The sequence below is a fragment of the Pituophis catenifer genome, unplaced genomic scaffold (genome assembly GCF_029215685.1).
Source record: "Pituophis catenifer annectens isolate HBS135680 unplaced genomic scaffold, rPitCat1.0.hap2 SCAF_6, whole genome shotgun sequence".
NCBI lineage: Eukaryota > Metazoa > Chordata > Lepidosauria > Squamata > Colubridae > Pituophis > Pituophis catenifer.
The window spans coordinates 54804611-54822044 of NW_027256886.1; the positions used below are offsets into that span (position 1 = coordinate 54804611).

The window sequence follows — 17434 nt, forward strand, 5'->3', positions numbered from 1 at the left end:
AGAGCTGTGGTAGATTCCAGTAAATTTGAATGTTGCCAAATGATTGGAAAGCTTGACGTAACACCAATCTAGGAATGTCCCAAAAGTGCTTTTTCAAGAGGCAACTGGACTTTCTGGTTTTTCTTTGAAGTCGTTTCACTTCTCATCCAAGAAACTTCTTCAGCTTCAGAGCTGAAATGTCTTCAAAGAAAAACCAGAAAGTCCAGTTGCCTCTTGAAAAAGCACCTTTGGGACAACCATGACCGGGATGACTGAGACTCTCCATATTCACCAATCTAGGAAGAAATTCAGTCAATGGTTACTATTGTTTGCACTGATTTGCAGAAGCTACCTATATCATCATAGCTACCCTTCCTTTTTAGTCTCTGAAGGTATAGTCTCTGAGAATGGTAACTGTAATATTATAATTGCTTGCACTTACACAAGTTACACTAATAGAAAAATGTTTTAGAAAGCAGAATCAAAATATCTAAATACAATGCATTTGGAAAGTATTGTATTAATCCTTACAAATGGACAAATCTGTATGTTTTGTCAAGTATGAATGAAACTATTGTTTACAAAACTCTCTGTGATTGTTCCACATTCTACTTCTGTCTTCCTGCTTCCGTTCCCATTAGAAAGTAAAGTCTTGAGCATGCGAAAGTGTTTCTTGAAACTTCAGATACAGACCTAGATTAGTAGATTGGCAGTATCTGGAAAGAGCAGGAGAGAAGACAAAGAATCAGAGGAAATAAAAAAATACCAAGTTCTGCAAATAGTTGAATGACAGTGGCAAAAGATGTCACTTTTTTATTTCTTTCTCTTTTCCTCGTCTATTTCCTTATTGTATTTTTATACTAATTATTTGTAAAAATAATAAAGGCAGGATACAAATAAATAAATAAAATATTACCATGTTTTCCCGAAAATAAGACCCTGTTTTATATTTTTTTGAACCCTGAAATAAGCTCTTGGCCTTATTGCCATGCGCTCAAAATCCTGATTGGGCTTATTATCAGGGGATGTCTTATTTTAGAGGAAACAGGGTAAGAAAAAATAATAAAAATTAAAAAAAAAAACATGTTTTTGCATACATTTAACTTTCATATCATGAAAGTACTAGCATAGCACGATCATGTTATGACTCTGTTGAACTTCTCATTTCTCAATCAATATGACTTGACTGCAGTTTTAGGAGGAAATCATGAAATAGGATGCCCTATCATAACTGCCGGTCATAATTGAGGTTGGACAAAGGAGGCTGTTGGTTTAAGTAACATCACTATTGAAATTGTAACTTTATTCTAATTCATGAATGAAATAATAAAAAAAAGCCTGAAGGTGGAAATGTTTAAATCTCTGAAATGCCACATGCTTCTGTTAATATACTTGCATAGAAATTCTTCATTAGGCTAAAGAGACAGTGACATGAATGCAATGAAACTTAGAAACAAAGAAGCTCCAGGTGGAGGAAAAAAAGAGCCTGGAACTCAGACTGTCTACCTCTGACCTAAAGCATCAACAAGGATCAGACCAATATTTACTTAGTTGCTGGAAATTACAAATTCAAGACTTTGTTAATAGGATGCGGTGAAATTTTCAGGCATGCTTTGAGAGGTTGAGATATGCTGAATTTGATAGAAATACGTGCCATACCCTGGAGATAGAGTCTTTTCAATTTTTATTTATTTAAAGGAAAATGCCTATTATTATTTGGGGACAGACTTTGATACGTTGTCAAGCAAGGATCAGTTTAACGTACCTTTCAGACCTCTCAAGGAACTGTTTTCCAAATGCCTTCAAGTTTAGTTTCATCTTTGATATGGACAGATGGCCTGCATTTCAACTGGACCCTGATAATTATCTATAATTAGCTCTTCCAATAATATTCATATGAGCTCTTTGATCCTGTCCATCCATCTTCTAGCTACCACTATCATTTGCTTGTGTCACATAGCCCAAGTCTGTTGACTTTCTGCTTAATTATAATCCTCCTCCTTCTCCCCCCTCACTTTTTCTCCATAAGGTAAAACTGGATGAGAATCTGTTATATACATTTTATTCTTTCTGCAGATCTCTGGATTACTGATTCACACATTAAAAATTGTGATTGCCACATTTGGTTCTGGACACTTTCGGAGTACTTTTACAAATGTGGCAACATGAAGCTGGATTTTAGTGGTTTGATTTGATTTAAGGATTGCATTTCAGCTAATTCCAGTGCATACTTAAGGGACAATTGATACATGCTCTGTTTGATTGCTGAAATCTTTCAAATGTACAGTGATTCTTTCTTAATCTGCAGTCTGTAGCCTTTGAAATGTGTGCCTTATCATACTGTTGCAAAGTGACATCAAACAATAGGATATTAAATTGGTACTGCCCTCTTACAAACCAAATTGGAAGCTCTAGAGAGCCCAAAGTGCTCACTTCCAAGTAGGCTTGTATAGGTTTATAGTCAAGATATATTTCAATATATCTAATTTAAATGGATGTTCAGTAAAGATCCAATTCATTTCAGTGTAGTTGCTATCGGCATTGCATCTTTGCCAAAACCGATCTTCACAATGTTTTTCACTGTTATTTGTTTTCTCTTTAAAAATGGCAATGCTATACTGCCAGTAAAAATCCGGGCACAAATATGACAAGTCAATATTATATTAAAGCATATGTGTCTGCCTTGCTATTAATCAAATCTGAACGACGCAAGTATTTTGTATATTTGAGAGACACTGAATGGCTTACCTGCTCTTTTAAGGGTATTTGTTTTATTCATTTTAATTTCATAATAAATTTTCTGTGGACAGAAAAATATTCATATCCTGCTTTAGCACAACAAAACTACTAAGAACCAAAGTATGTGCTGGATATGTTTCAAATATCATTTTCAGGAAATTGAGTGTTTGACTGGAGAACTCAGAAATATTAAGTTTACTCCAGGAGTTTTTCAGCAGTTTTACCAAAATAACTATTCTGAAAGTATAGCTAGGGTTTCAGGTAAAGTCTGATTCTAGAAATGTCTATGAAGATTCTCAGTCATCACAGTTGTATCAAAATTGGTTTTTATTTTGGAAATGCAACTGGACTGATATTTTTTTTGAGGAAAAACAAGACTTTTCCTATCCTAGAAGCACTGGTGGGTTGCTACCGGTTTGCCCCAGATTGGGCGAACAGGTAGCGGTGAGAGGCTCTGCCCACCCACTTGGATGCTTCTGCGCATGTGCAGAAGTGTTGCGCATGCACACGCGGGTGGACTCACAAGCGAACCAGTAGTAACGGGTTTTGAAACTTGCCCCTGCCTAGAAGTTGTATCGGATTGATCTTCCACAGCATCCAGTACAACTGATGAAGCTTCCAAGATAAAAAGCAAAATATATTGTTTTGCATTTCTCAAAAACCGGTCTTATTCTTGAACCTTCAATTTTCAGGAGATAATATTTTAAACCTACCTAGCATGCACTTTTTTTTCAGTGTATACCTGAAACAGGGGTCATCAACCTTTTCCCATGGTAGACAGTGATGTGACAATAAAAATCTAAAATATAAAATTGCCAACATCTTGAGAAAGTTCATATGAGAACCAAGAAATATTGCATGATTTAGCTGGTTTACAAGATCTTGGTTATCTAATGTACATAGGTATATATTTATATTTAGATATAAGTAGTCACTATGGTATAGAACTTTGATCTCCTTGAATATGATGAATATATTTTGAAATGTCATACTTGCACACTAAATTTTAAAGAAGCTTCAGATGGCATGAAATATCTACTCACCAAAGGCCTATATTCATTCTGTGTATTGTGCGAATTGCATATAGAATGTAAAATGAAAGAAATTCGATTTACAGTCTTTGGAAAGCTGTGAGCTCTGACTGGAAAAACCTGTTAATTATATATATTCACATGGGATGTATACGAGTACTAAAAAGATAAGAAAAAGAGGATCTCAGAGGCATGTTTTGCTGCACCAAAACTATAACAGCGAAGAAAAGATATCCCTGACAAGTCTAATAGGAAGTCTAAGGTTGTCAGGGCTTGATTACAGCATTGGAAACATAATCTGGTGATGCTGTATTGATATTTTTGATATCTATACTCTTAACTTTGCCTTATTACATTGCAGCTACATTATTAAAGATGCCAGACTTTAATGTAAAAATACTCACTACTTGTCAAACTGTCAAGTCTGGTCAATGCTGAGTGGAAGGGAAAAGATTGCCTGCAATTTATGGGAATGAGGGCTTGCTCTAGGATTTGCTCTAGAATAAGTCTTCCTTTCCAGTTGAAATAAAGAATATATCCTACTGTCAAATCGCTCCCATGTGACACCTCTCCTGCGTGAGCTGCATTGGCTTCCAGTGGTCTTCCGGGTGCGCTTCAAGGTGTTGGTTACCATCTTTAAAGCGCTCCATGGCATAGGACCTGGGTACTTGCGGGACCGCCTTCTGCCGCCGATAGCCTCCCACCGTCCAGTACGCTCCCACAGAGAGGGACTCCTCAGGGTGCCGTCGGCCAGGCAATGTCGGCTGGCGACCCCCAGGGGGAGGGCCTTCTCTGTGGCAGCCCCCGCCCTCTGGAACGATTTGCCCCCGGAGATACGAAGGATATCGGATCTTCGGGTCTTTCGCCGAGCCCTGAAAACTCTTCTTTTCCAGCAAGCAGGGCTGGCGTGAACCCCGCCCCCCTTTTTTAGTTTTTAATGGTTATTAATTGTTTAGTTTTAATTTGTTAATGGGTTTTAATTCGCACTGTTTTAATTCGGGCCAAAGTATATAATTCTTTTAATTAATTTTAAATTTTGTATTGTTATGTATTTTAGTTTTGGCTGTGCACCGCCCTGAGTCCACTAGGAGAAGGGCGGTATATAAATTGAATAAATAAATAAATAAATAAATAAAGTATGTGTCTATCTATATGTATGTATTTATAGATTTATAGAGCGTCCTATCTCAAACATTACTCTGGGGACTTACATTAAAATAATAAAAACGTATGCAAATTTTAAACCCATAGCAATCAACATAATCAGGAGACATGCTGGGGCCCCAGGCTGAAGCACTGAGCCAAGTCTTCAAGGCCTTATGCATTATATAGCTGCACTAGCTGCAGCTTCTAATGGTCTTCAAGGGCAGCCCCATGTACAGTATATTGCAACCAGTCCAATGGCATGAGTGACTATGAGAGGGCCTCTCAGTCTAGGAATAGTTGCAACTGGACATGGTGTAAAGCTGTGCATAGATGCTTCTAGCCATGTCTACCATCTCAAACAGGAGTTGTGGGTCCAATTGTGTGTGAGGCAATGTAAACCCATCTAGAAGCAAAGATGGCTAGTTCCCCAGAACCAGGGGGTTTGAATTAAAGCCTGTTGCATCCCAATCTAGGCCCCTATCGCTTCTAGGCACTGGGAGACAGAAGCTCATTGGTTAATTACTTGATTCAAATAAGCAAAGTTCATACTATAATGCAGCAGAGAAAAGCATCAGCAAATGAAAGTCCAGGGAAAGTGGTAACATCAGTCTTTCCACCCAGCTGCTCTCACCATTAGGAAATAGGTAGTCAGATAGTGATAGAGAGATGTGGGAGAATGAGGCTGTAGTATGCCATTTGGCACTACTTCAGAAGTAGTGAGAATTTGGTTCCGTTGCTCTAGCATTAAATTTTCAACTGCCAGTATGTTGCATTACAGCACTTGGCAGTTTTTGTAGGGTAGGGAATCGGAACTTTCCAGATATTGCCAAACTATAATTTCCAGCATCACTTTGTACTGGGTATGCTGTGTATGTGTGTGTTTGTGTATATGTCAGGCTTCCAGATAAACCAGCATAAACTTACTTTCTTGTAAGGCTGTATTCATGGCATCTTGCAAATTTGAAAGTACAAATTTCCTGCCATCATTTTTAACTGCTTGTTCCATTAGATTAGGGGGTCCATTAGGGTGGGTCCTTCCTAAGTTTCTTTCTCTAATTGTTAAGCCATTGTGGGCTCCTGCATCTCTTATCTGATCATTTCCTAGGCAGCATCCCTTCCCTTCTTTTTTCAAGGTCATCCACATATTCCATTATATCTGCCTTCCTGGGTGTTGGATTTCAAATATATCTGGGTCTTCCAGATGATCAGCTTTTTCCCATCTCAAACTTGCTGAATTTAATATAAACAATTCAAGAATCCAATTTAAGCCCAAACAAATTGTTCTGGGTCGTCCCCCATATTTCTGCTTTGTTAGGACATCAGGACACTTACAGGCACAAGATATGTTTATATTATTTACAAGTTTAGAACTTGTGGAAAATGCCTGCCAATTAGTGTTTGCCCTTTCTGGCTGTAACCGAGCATAGAGAACTGAGAGCCAATTAGTGCTTGCTTGTCAACTAGTAACTGAATGCTTCACCCAGATCTGTACCTAAACATGTTTCTGCTTCTCTTTGCAAAAACAAAAGATGGTAAATCGTCAGTATTTCCCTATATGCCCATGCTGGCAATCTTCAATTACATTCCACACTGTTAAAGACTGGCTTTTTTGAGCTCCTTTAGATAGTCATGCTATCTTCAGTAAGAGCAGACTATGCCTTTGAACATAAGGCAGAAAGACTCTTCAGTGTTTGAAGGTTACTGCATTGAAATAGCATTTCTCTCTTCATGGATGTCATTGGTACAGGGATAGCTCAAAACAGCTTGCAATTGCAAGCCACAGTTGCAACTTCATATGAGGCTAACTCAGAGGTGGGTTTCAGCAGGTTCTGAAGAACCGGTAGCAGAAATTTTGAGTAGTTCGGAGAACCGGTAAATACCACCTCTGACTGGTCCCACCCCCATCCATTCTCTGCCTCCCAAGTCCCAGCTGATCTGGAGGAAATGGGATTTTACAGTATCCTTCCCCTGGAGTGAGGTGGCAATGGAGATTTTACAGTATCCTTCCCCTGCCACGTCCACCAAGCCATGCCCACCAAGCCATGCCACACCCACCAAGCCACACCCATAGAACTGGTAGTAAAATTTTTTGAAACCCACCACTGGGCAAGCTTATGACACTATACTGTACCTTCAGATGAAACGGGGGTGTCAAACGTGCGATGACATGTCATCACGTGACATATCACAACTTTTTTCCTCCTTCGCTAAAATGGGAATTGGTATGGCCAGCGCGTGATGCATCTGGCCCATAACTTTGACACCCTGATCTGGAAGATCTGCTGTGAAGTCATAGTTTCTCACTCTTGGTGTCTGCTTCATCTTTCCTTTTACTTTAGACCAGTGTTTCTCAACAATTTTAAGATGTGTGGGCCTCAACTCCCAGAATTCCACAGCTAAGAAAAAAAGGAAAAAAAATAGCTATTCTGCTTTTGCTTGCTTCTTAAAAAAATTCCTTATACAGGTAGTCCTTGACTTATGGCTACAATTGAGCCAAAAATTTCTGTTGCTGAGTGAGACATTTCTTAAGTGAATTTTTCCCATTTTATGACATTTCTTCCCATAGCTGTTAAGTGAATCACTGCAGTGAATCTGGCTTCCCCATTGACTTGGCTTGTGCAAAAGATGATCACATGATTTTTGCACACTGTAACTGTCATAAATATGAGTCAGTGCCTGAAATTTAATCACCTGCCCATGGGGATGCTGCAGCAGTCGTATGTGTGAAAAACAATCATCGGTCACTTTTTTCAGTGTTGAACACTCACTAAACACTCACTCACTGTTGTAAGTCAAGGACTATCTGTATTCAAACATGTCCCTACACTAGCAGAATAAACTTTTGCTTATGGGAAGCAGCATTTATGGAGAAAAATGGAGCAAATACTACCAAGGAGCCTTGGTAGTACAGTGGTCTAAAGCACCCTGTTATTAAGACCAGCTGCCTGCGATTACTGCAGGTTCGAATCTCGCCAGGCTCAAGGTTGACTCAGCCTTCCATCCTTTCTAAGGTAGAAAAATTGAGGACCCAGTTGTGGGGGTAATAAGCTGACTTTGTATAAATATACAAAAGGATGAAGGCTATTGCTTAACGCATTGTAAGCCACCCTGAGTCTCTGGAGAAGGGCGGCATATAAATCAAATTAAAAAAAAAATTAAAAAAAAATGCAAAAGCAAGATAAACTGATTTTCTAATAAGACAGAAATCCTGCTAGTGAGAATCTGCTGTAAATGAGGATAGGAACCCAATAGATTCAGAACATAGGTGAAAGTGTAAGTACACTTTCTAAAACAACCAGATACACACAGTGTTCATCCCCAAATTTTTATGCTTCATAACACTGAGCCGTGGTGGCGCAGTAGTTAAATGTAGTATTGCAGTCTAATTTTGCCTAACTGCCAGCAGTTTGATTCTGAGCGGCTCAAGGTTGACTCAGCCTTCCATCCTTCTGAGGTCAGTAAAGTGAGGACCCAGATTGTTGCAGGAAATATGCTGACTCTATATTGCTTAGAGACAGCTGTAAAGCACTGTGAAGCAGTATATAAGTCTAAGCGCTTTGCTATTGCTATAGCTATCTTTGTGTTTTTATGATTTTGCTGTTTTTATGTAGAATATAATATAATAGAAGAATAGAATTCTTTATTGGCCAAGTGTGATTGGACACACAAGGAATTTGTCTTTGGTGCATATGCTCTCAGTGTATATAAAAGGAAAAAAAGGGGAAAAAATACTGGTACATATCAAGAATCATAAGATACAACACTTAGTGATAGTCATAGGTTACTAATAAGCAATCAAATCATACTAGAAAACAAACAGAACAATATAAATCGTAAAAATATAAACAACATGGTTATAGTCATAAGTGGGAGGAGATACAGTAGGTAATAGGAAGGATGAGAAGAATAATAGTAATACAGTCTTAGTAAATAGTTTGACAGTGTTATGGGAATTAGTTATTTAGCAGACTGATGGCATTCAGGAAAAAACTGTCCTTGTGTCTAGTTGTTCTGGTGTGCAGTGCTCTATAGCGTCGTTTTGAGGGTAGGAGTTGAAACAGTTTATGTCCAGGATGCGAGGGGTCTGTAGATATTTTCTCAACCCTCTTTTTGACTCATGCAGTAAACAGGTCCTCAATGGAAGGCAGGTTGGTAGTAATTGTTTTTTCTGCAGTTCTAATTATCCATTGAAGTCTGTGTCTGTCTTGTTTGGTTGCAGAGCCAAACCAGGCAGTTATAGAGGTGCAGATGACAGACTCAGTAATTCCTCTGTAGAACTGAATCAGCAGCTCCTTGGGCAGTTTGAGCTTTCTGAGCTGGCACAGAAAGAACATTCTTTGTTGTGCTTTTTTGATGACATTTTCTGATGTTAGGTGTCCATTTTAAGTCTTGAGATACAATAGAACCTAGAAATTTGAAGATCTCTACTGTTGATACTGTGTTGTCTAGTATTGTAAGAAGTGGTAGTATAGGAGGATTTCTTCTAAAATCTACCACATTTCTACTGTTTTGAGTGTGTTTAGTTCAAGATTGTTCCCGCTGCACCACAAGGCTAGTTGTTCAACCTCCTGTCTGTATGCAGATTCATCGTTGTCTCGAATGAGATCAATCACTGTTGTATCATCTGCAAACTTCAGTATTTTAACAGAGGGATCTTTTGAGATGCAGTGATTGGTGTATAGAGAAAAGAGAAGTGGAGAGAGCACATACCCCTAGGGGCTCCTGTGCTAATTGTACAGATATCTAATATGATTTTGCCTAGGTTCACGTGTTGCTTCCTGTCTGTTAGGAAGCTTATGATCCATTTACAAGTATGGTCAAATGTAGTACTCCAGCAGCTATAACTGAAAAAGCTCTTATCTTCTGAACCAGGGGTTCTAAGCCCCTGGTCCACAGACTGGTACTAGTCCACAGCCCATTGGGAACTGGGCTGTGCAAGGGTGGGCAAGCATGCAAAACCCCATTTGCAGGAATGCATGCAAAATATCCCTTCCGCCTGCTGCCGCTGGTTCGTGGAACCAGAAGTTTGGGACTGCTCTTCTAGATCCTATTCACTGCTTAGCCAACTCACATTATAAAAAAAAAAAAAATCATGTAATTTGGTTCTAGAATACTGAAATGTTAATTAATACTCAGCTTTCAAAGATGAGGTTTTGGGCAGTAGTGATGTAAATAAAAGCTCTTTAACTATTATGGTGAATGATGTCATGTCAGTTTGTTGGATTGATTTGATACATACACACACATAATTCAATCTGGGCTCCCGAAAGAGAGAAAGAGAGCAAGGAAAACAAATGATCCTTTCTATACATCTATTTGATTGCATGTGGCAAAATCAATAATTGATAATTATTAATTTTCTTAGTTTAACTTTGACAATTTTCACAACATCTCTTTTTGAAATGGTTTTTCAGTGTTTTGAAATTCATTGCCATACATGGTAAAACTTGATCTTATTGTTTGTTTAGTTTTACAGAATTTTTGGACCCATTCCAGAGAATTATTCAGCCAGAAGAGATCTGGCTGTATAAAAATCCACTGGTAGAATCTGACAACATACCTACGCGTCTCATGTTTGTAAGTACTAGAATTTAATGATCATTCAGTGGGTGACTGAGACTCATTTTATGGCTGTTAGCGAATGTAAAGTGGAAAACTATGTTTTTAAAACAACAGATTGATAAGCAGGGAGATGCATTAATGCAATTCCTAACAGTGTGTAGTAAATTTAACACTGTAAAATAATTTGTTTGCATATGGTATGAAAAATGATGACAGCTAGTTAAGCAGTCTTATCACAATTATGTTCGCTTTTTATAAATTGTTGGCCGTATCATGGTTCATAAAGAATTCTGAAGTTAAATCAAATTGAGGTTTTAGAGGCCACTTACTGCTTGCTATCTAACATCTATTTTTTTTTTTACTCTCTGTTATAGCTGATCTTTTCCTCCTCATCACGATCACATGTGCTTAGAAAGGCACCTGCACAGCAGTTAATGACCGGTATAGCTTGAATCTCAGTTCTTTTCCCAGTTCACAAGGCAGCTTGTATAAATCTCATAGCAAACTGTGCCAGAGGGCTTTTCATGGAATCCATGCCATGATGCTGTCTGGCTTTTCTTGGACTTGATAGCAAAACAGTATTACAGTCACTCAGGATAAATGATGATGCTGGAAAGTCAATTATGGCTGTCTTGGCACAATAGTCAGGCTGGCTAAATAAGGAGTATAAGGACCTCTCTACGTTTAGTATCAGTTGGTCCATATGGAATGCCTAATTGTTTTAGTAGATGCTTTGAACAGATATACAAACTTTTGTTTTTTGTGCTCAGCAAAATGATATACACAAGTCATTTAATTTAAAGTGGTCCCTTTTATATTTCTTACATTTCTGGGCCATAGATAATGCTACAAATGCCTTGAAGTTGGGTGGATGGATGGGTGGGTGGGTGGGTGGATGGATAGATGGAAAGAAAGAAAGAAAGAAAGAAAAGAAAGAAAAAAAGAAAATCTGGACACTTTTGGTGCTTATATCCTATAATTGTACAAAATAGTTATCTGGGAAGAATTCCTGACTCTTCATCTTTCAGTATACACTGAAAACCTGTGATTTTCACCCAAACACTTTAGAGAAGAATAGAGAAACTTGGGTGCTCCATTCCAATACAAACTATTGCTTTTAAAGAGGTGACTAATCAAAAGATAAACGTTGTAGGATATCTGCATGTTATTCATATTTCAAAGGAGGAAAATTCGGCTTTCTTTCATTTGCTAACAAGGTAGTCTAGTTAAGCACTGATTTTTTTAAAAAAAGAAGAAAAAACAGCCACAGTTCAGTAGGAAAAAACTATGACTGGCATGAAATATGCTGTCAACGCTGAAGCATATCTAAGTGAAAGACAGCATGTTCAGCATAACTATTAAATATGATTTATTAGTAGATTTTCTTATGGCAAAAAAAGAACAATTCTTGAATTCCTTTTTGGGAGGATTTGCAAGACTTGGTGTCTTTTCAAGAGGCAACTGGGTGAGAGTACATGATGTACTCAATTTTTAGGACAAATAATTGTACACACAAACATTTGTTGCATGTTGTGTTGAAAGACAGTGCCCCCTCTCTACTTTTTACATTAATATGATGCGGTGATAGTACAACTTCATAAGCATGGTATTTTGACTACAGCACTTAATGAATTGTTTCTCCCTTCATGTTGAACTGTCAGAATGTCTGCCTGTCTATTGTCAAAAGTATAATAACAGCAACATTAGCAGCAGCGAAATAGCTGTTAAGAAGAGAATATGAATCTCCAAGGTCATGGAGTTCATTAGACCATTTGTCAAAACTTTGAAGCAAGCCCAGATTGATTTAACATCTAATCAAGATGTTATACAAAGGTGATCAAAAGATGGTTTCTTTTCTATTCTTTCAGTGTCTGGAAGAGTAATTTTATAAAAATATGTGTGCCACTGTTCTTGGCACTGCCAATACAACTTTTTAGCTATGCTCACAAGAGTAGTAGTATATAAGTGTGAGTTCCTGACTCCTCCAGCTTGTACCACACCTGAATCTCCCTTTTCCCTCTTCCCTTCCCTTCCCCTCTGTCTTTTATAATTGTTTTGTTTTTTTAATCTTTTAATTGTTTAAGTTTTAATTTAATTGTAAAACAGCAGAATTTTTGAGAGTCTCTTTGGTAATCTATATATTAAATGAATAAATAAACAAAAAATAAATAAATTATAGCCGGCAGCAGTCTGTCTTCAGAAATTTGTTTTGCTTTGCTTTTTTCATAGTTCTGTTATATTTACCATGTATTTATTGCAAATTTTGGAGCATTTGCAATAAATATAAAAAAAGTTAAACAAACAAACAATAAAGAAAAACTTGTGAAAGTTCATATACATTTTTAATACATTTTTCTTCTGATAAACATTTTGTACATAGTTAACTACTTTGTATAAATAACATTCCTTAAGAGTATTATGCCATGAAAAGTTACCTGATACATAGAGTTTTACACTTTATGAAAAGACAAATATTGGTGCCCTGGAAATAATTTTATATTTCAGAAATTAAAACTAATCCAATAAGAATTCACCTGACTGATTTTTGTCTCTGTTCCTTCTCCGTAGGAGACATGGCAACAAATGGGATTATTTTGAATAAGATAATTGTAGTCAGTAAAGAATAAATCTTCGAGTGTTCCTTAAAACAAACTGAGAGGCCTTGTCCTCTATCTAGTTTCCTTTTTATTGTCTTTTTTAGACTGAAAGCTATAACTACAGGTCTGTTGAAAAATTGCATGACCCTGAAAATGTAATTGAGAGGCGCTTCCCATAATCCATCAAAATTATCAAAATGAGCTCTTGTTAGATTGTTCCTCTAGACTGCTTCCTAGCAGAATAATTGCATGCAAAATAGAAAAAAAAATGAATTAATAAATAAATATTATATACAGGTAGTCCTCCACTTACAACAGTTCCCTTAGTGACTGACATTACGATGACAATGAAAAAAATGACTTATGATCATTTTTCACACTTATGACTGTTGCAGCATCCCCATGGTCATGTGATTTACATTCAGACGTTTGACAACTGACTCTCATTTATGACGGTTGCAGTGTCCTGGGGTCCTGAACCCCTTTTGCAACCTTCTGATGGGCAAAATCAATGGGGAAACCAGATTCACTTAACAACCATGTTACTAATTTAACAACTGCAGTGATTCACTTAACAAATGTGGCAAGAAAAGTCGTAAATTGAGGCAAAACTCATTTAATGTATTTCTCACTTAACAACATAAATTTTCTTTCTTTTTTTTTTCTCTTAAATTGAGGACTAACTGTATTTAAATACCAAGTCATACATCTAGTGCATCATCTAGCATTCAGTTGAGTAGTTAATATACTGCATGAGAAAAGATGATCAGGGGACTGGAGGCTAAAACATATAAAGAATAGTTGCTGGACTTGGGTATGTAATGAAAAGGGTGAGATGATAGTAATGTTCCAATATCGCAGGGGTTGCCACAAAGAAGAAGGAGTCAAGCTATTCTTCATAGCACCTGGGGGCAGGAAAAGAAGCAATGGATGGAAACTAATCAAGGAGAGAAGCAACCTAGAATTAAGGAGACATTTCCTCACAGAACAATTAATCAGTGGAATAATTTGCCTCCAGAAGTTTGAATGCTCCAACACTGGAAGTTTTTAAGAAGAGATTGGACAACCATTTGTCTGAAATGGTATAGGGGGTTGGTTGCTTAGACAGGGGTTGGACTAGAAGACCTCTAAGGTCACTTCCATCTTCTCTTCTCTTCTCTTCTCTTCTCTTCTCTTCTCTTCTCTTCTCTTCTCTTCTCTTCTCTTCTCTTCTCTTCTCTTCTCTTCCCTTCCCTTCCCTTCCCTTCCCTTCCCTTCCCTTCCCTTCCCTTCCTTTCCCTTCTCTCCCCTCCCCTCCCCTCCTCTCCCCATCCCATCCCATCCCATCCCATCCCATCCCATCCCATCCCATCCCATCCCATCCCATCCCATCCTATCCTATCCTATCCTATCCTATCCTTCTACTGTTTTCAAAATTATCAACAAAATGCAATTATAACAATTATAACAATATGATGTGGCTATGAATCCTGTTTTAACATATCTGGAAATACAAAGTGGGAATATATTTTACTTCCCACTGAGCAGAGCTTAATAAATATAATTTATTTAGGAAAGACTGGTATTCATCAATTGATTGATTCACAGGTGCATTGGATATACTGTACACAGGCACATTTTAAAACTGACTCAATTGAACACATGTGGACACAGTATATGCGTGTACTTCTCCATCTGTGTGGGTCCTTGTGTTTCATATTATGTGTAGATATCCAGAATCAGGTGAAGCATAATGCTGAAGTTGCATGTAGTTACTCCAGAATGATAATGTTCATGTCTAGTAGAGCAAAAGGGGGAAGCTTTCCAAAGAAAGGGAAGCCTTGTTTTCCTCCCCCCTTTTTGCAACATAAGTATTGTTCAACCAGATTAAGTCTAACTGGCCTTTTGAAGTTGGCTATGCAATTCATAGCTTGATCCTGCTGCAACTCTGAGACAGTCCTTTCTTTGAAAGCAGCACAAGCAAATTGAAATGATGAATGGTGTCAGTATTCCAGCACTAATGAAGCTTATGAAGCTTGCGGGAGAATCTGTGGAGAACGGCATATTTCATGCCACACAAAGCCCCACGTGTTTCTATTTTACCTGACCTTTCGGTTGTAAATGAGCCTGTTGCCTGGTTGCTGTTGTAAGCTAGAATAGGAATAGGGCCAATTCAGGCAAACACTTTAATTAGAAACCATAATACCTTAATTAAAAAAAAAAAGTGCAAACCCTTGGTTAAAAACACAGCGTATGATTGTTTTGCAAAACTATTTTTAGTTTTGGTTTGTTATAAATGCTTCACTAAGACAGAAAATCTGTCCACAGATACGAACAAGAAGACTTTGTGCCAAGCCTTAGTGTATGACAATTTACGAATATGGATTCGTTCAATGTTTTCATTTTTCAGTAAACATTTTCACGGTTTCTGTTTATGAAGTGAGCTTTTATTTTGCTGTGGATTCAAACACATAAGTATACACGAGGAGTTACAGGATTTTGAATCAGATGTATGTCTTCATGCCACATTAAATTCGATATGCCTTATATTTCAAGAACAGCTTTTTAATATGTTCTGTGAACTTTAATAAGAAACTGAGATTCTCTTAGCCCTTGAGGGGGATAGTGCTTGGCTGTTTGGATCTCAGTCTATTCCCCCACCTCCGTGGATTCATTTATTTTTTATCCTAATCCTATTTATTGAAATATTTTCTTAATAAAAGTTGGTATATGTACAAACACTATCACCCCACTATCACAACTAGGAATGCCCTCCTCTTAATCATATTTTGTAGCACTATTCGTTCTTAAAGATCGAAGGGAAATCTAGCTTGAAATTTATATAAACTTCTCCTGCTTGCATATCCAAAATCTGTACACTAAAGCAGAGAAATCCACAATGGAATATGACATATTCTCTTATTTTGATATATTTCTCTTACTTTTTTTTTTTTAAAAGTAGGATCATATAGAAGAAAAAACTATGCAAAATATATACAGTACAGTTTACTAGGATAAATATGCAAGAAAATAGGTGCATACAAAATTCTTGGGGTTCAGAGAAATAATTGTGAAAATGGAATGGTGCTAAACAAATGAAAATGAAAAAAAATGAAATTAAAAATTGAAAAGAAAATATGGCATTGTATGCAGGTTTAAAGAAGGTTCTTCTACCTAGTGAATAATATATTTCCTAATACTCTATGTCTGTGATGGTGAACCTATGGCATGCGTGCCACAGGTGGCACGTGGAGCCATATCTGTGGGCACACAAGCGTTGCCCTAGCTCAGCTCTAGCATGCATGCATGTGCCAGCCAGCTGATTTTTGGGCCTTCTGGGCCCCCGGAAGTCGGGAAATCGGCCATTTCCAGCCTTCGGAAGGCCTCTGGGGCATGGGGAAGGCCGTTTTCCCCCCTCCCCAGGCTCCAAGAAAGCCTCTGGAGCCTGGGGACGGTGAAAAACAGGCCTACTGGGCCCATCGGCAACTTTTTTGCTGTCATGTGCCAAAAGTGGGGGGAGCACGAAGGGTCGCACATGCATGTGCGGGGGCGGGGCATGGGGGATTGAATTATGGGTGTGGGCACACACGTGCCTGACCCCCCGTTCTCCCTGCTTTTGGCACGTGACGGCAAAAAGGTTAGCCATCACTGTGGCAGAGTGTCTCTGTGGCCTAGAGGTAAAGCTCTTGTCAAACAATCAAGAGGCTGTGAGTTCAATCCTAGGTAGCGGCAGATATTTTTCTCTCTCTGGGTGCAATGAGTAATTGTCTGCTGTGAACTTCGCATAGGCATCAGGAAGGCGATCCGGCCAGTTAATGCTCAAGGTCTATTCAGTTGCCCGGACTCCACTCCAATGCAAGGGATTACAAGAAGAGAAAAGAAAAAAAAAAAATAGGGTGATGGAAATGTGAATTTAGATTCTTAAATAAGTGGAAGCATTTGTATAAAGTATTAATAGAAAAGCTGTAGTTTTCTTCATAAAACCATTCATGCCAGCATAATGTTACTCTTGCTTGCCTATTTTAAAAGCTTTCTATAGTTGACTCCTGAGGTTTATTGAATGTGAAGGCTGGGTGAGATGTCATGCCAAAAAGCAGGGAGCTACACATGCAACCATATCATGAATCCAGGAAAATTTGGGCCATTGAAGTTCTGATATATTTCCCTCAGATAAGATGGGCAACTGTGCATTTTAGCACATCATTGAGGACCTCCTAGACCATTTTTGTGAATTTTAAAGGAACAATCAGAGACTTGTTTAGAGTAGCAGTCTTAAAAATAGAGGAGGGGAAAAATGAGGCACATATGAGCTGCAGACTCGCACAAGGTGCCTAGAATTCTTTTTAAAATTGAAAGGGGCTGAATTGTGAAGTATAAATTTCTGGAAAATAAATCCTTCTG

The 17434-nt window shown here is 38.0% G+C and overlaps 1 protein-coding gene across 1 annotated transcript in view; it reads left to right on the forward strand.

Moving 5' to 3' along the window:
• Positions 1-17434, forward strand: part of PLPP4 (phospholipid phosphatase 4) — a 101604-nt gene that overhangs the window by 14742 nt on the left and 69428 nt on the right. The window contains exon 2 of the mRNA XM_070946289.1: positions 10364-10472. Within this exon, the coding sequence (XP_070802390.1) occupies positions 10364-10472 (109 nt within the window). The remainder of the gene's footprint in view (positions 1-10363; positions 10473-17434) is intronic.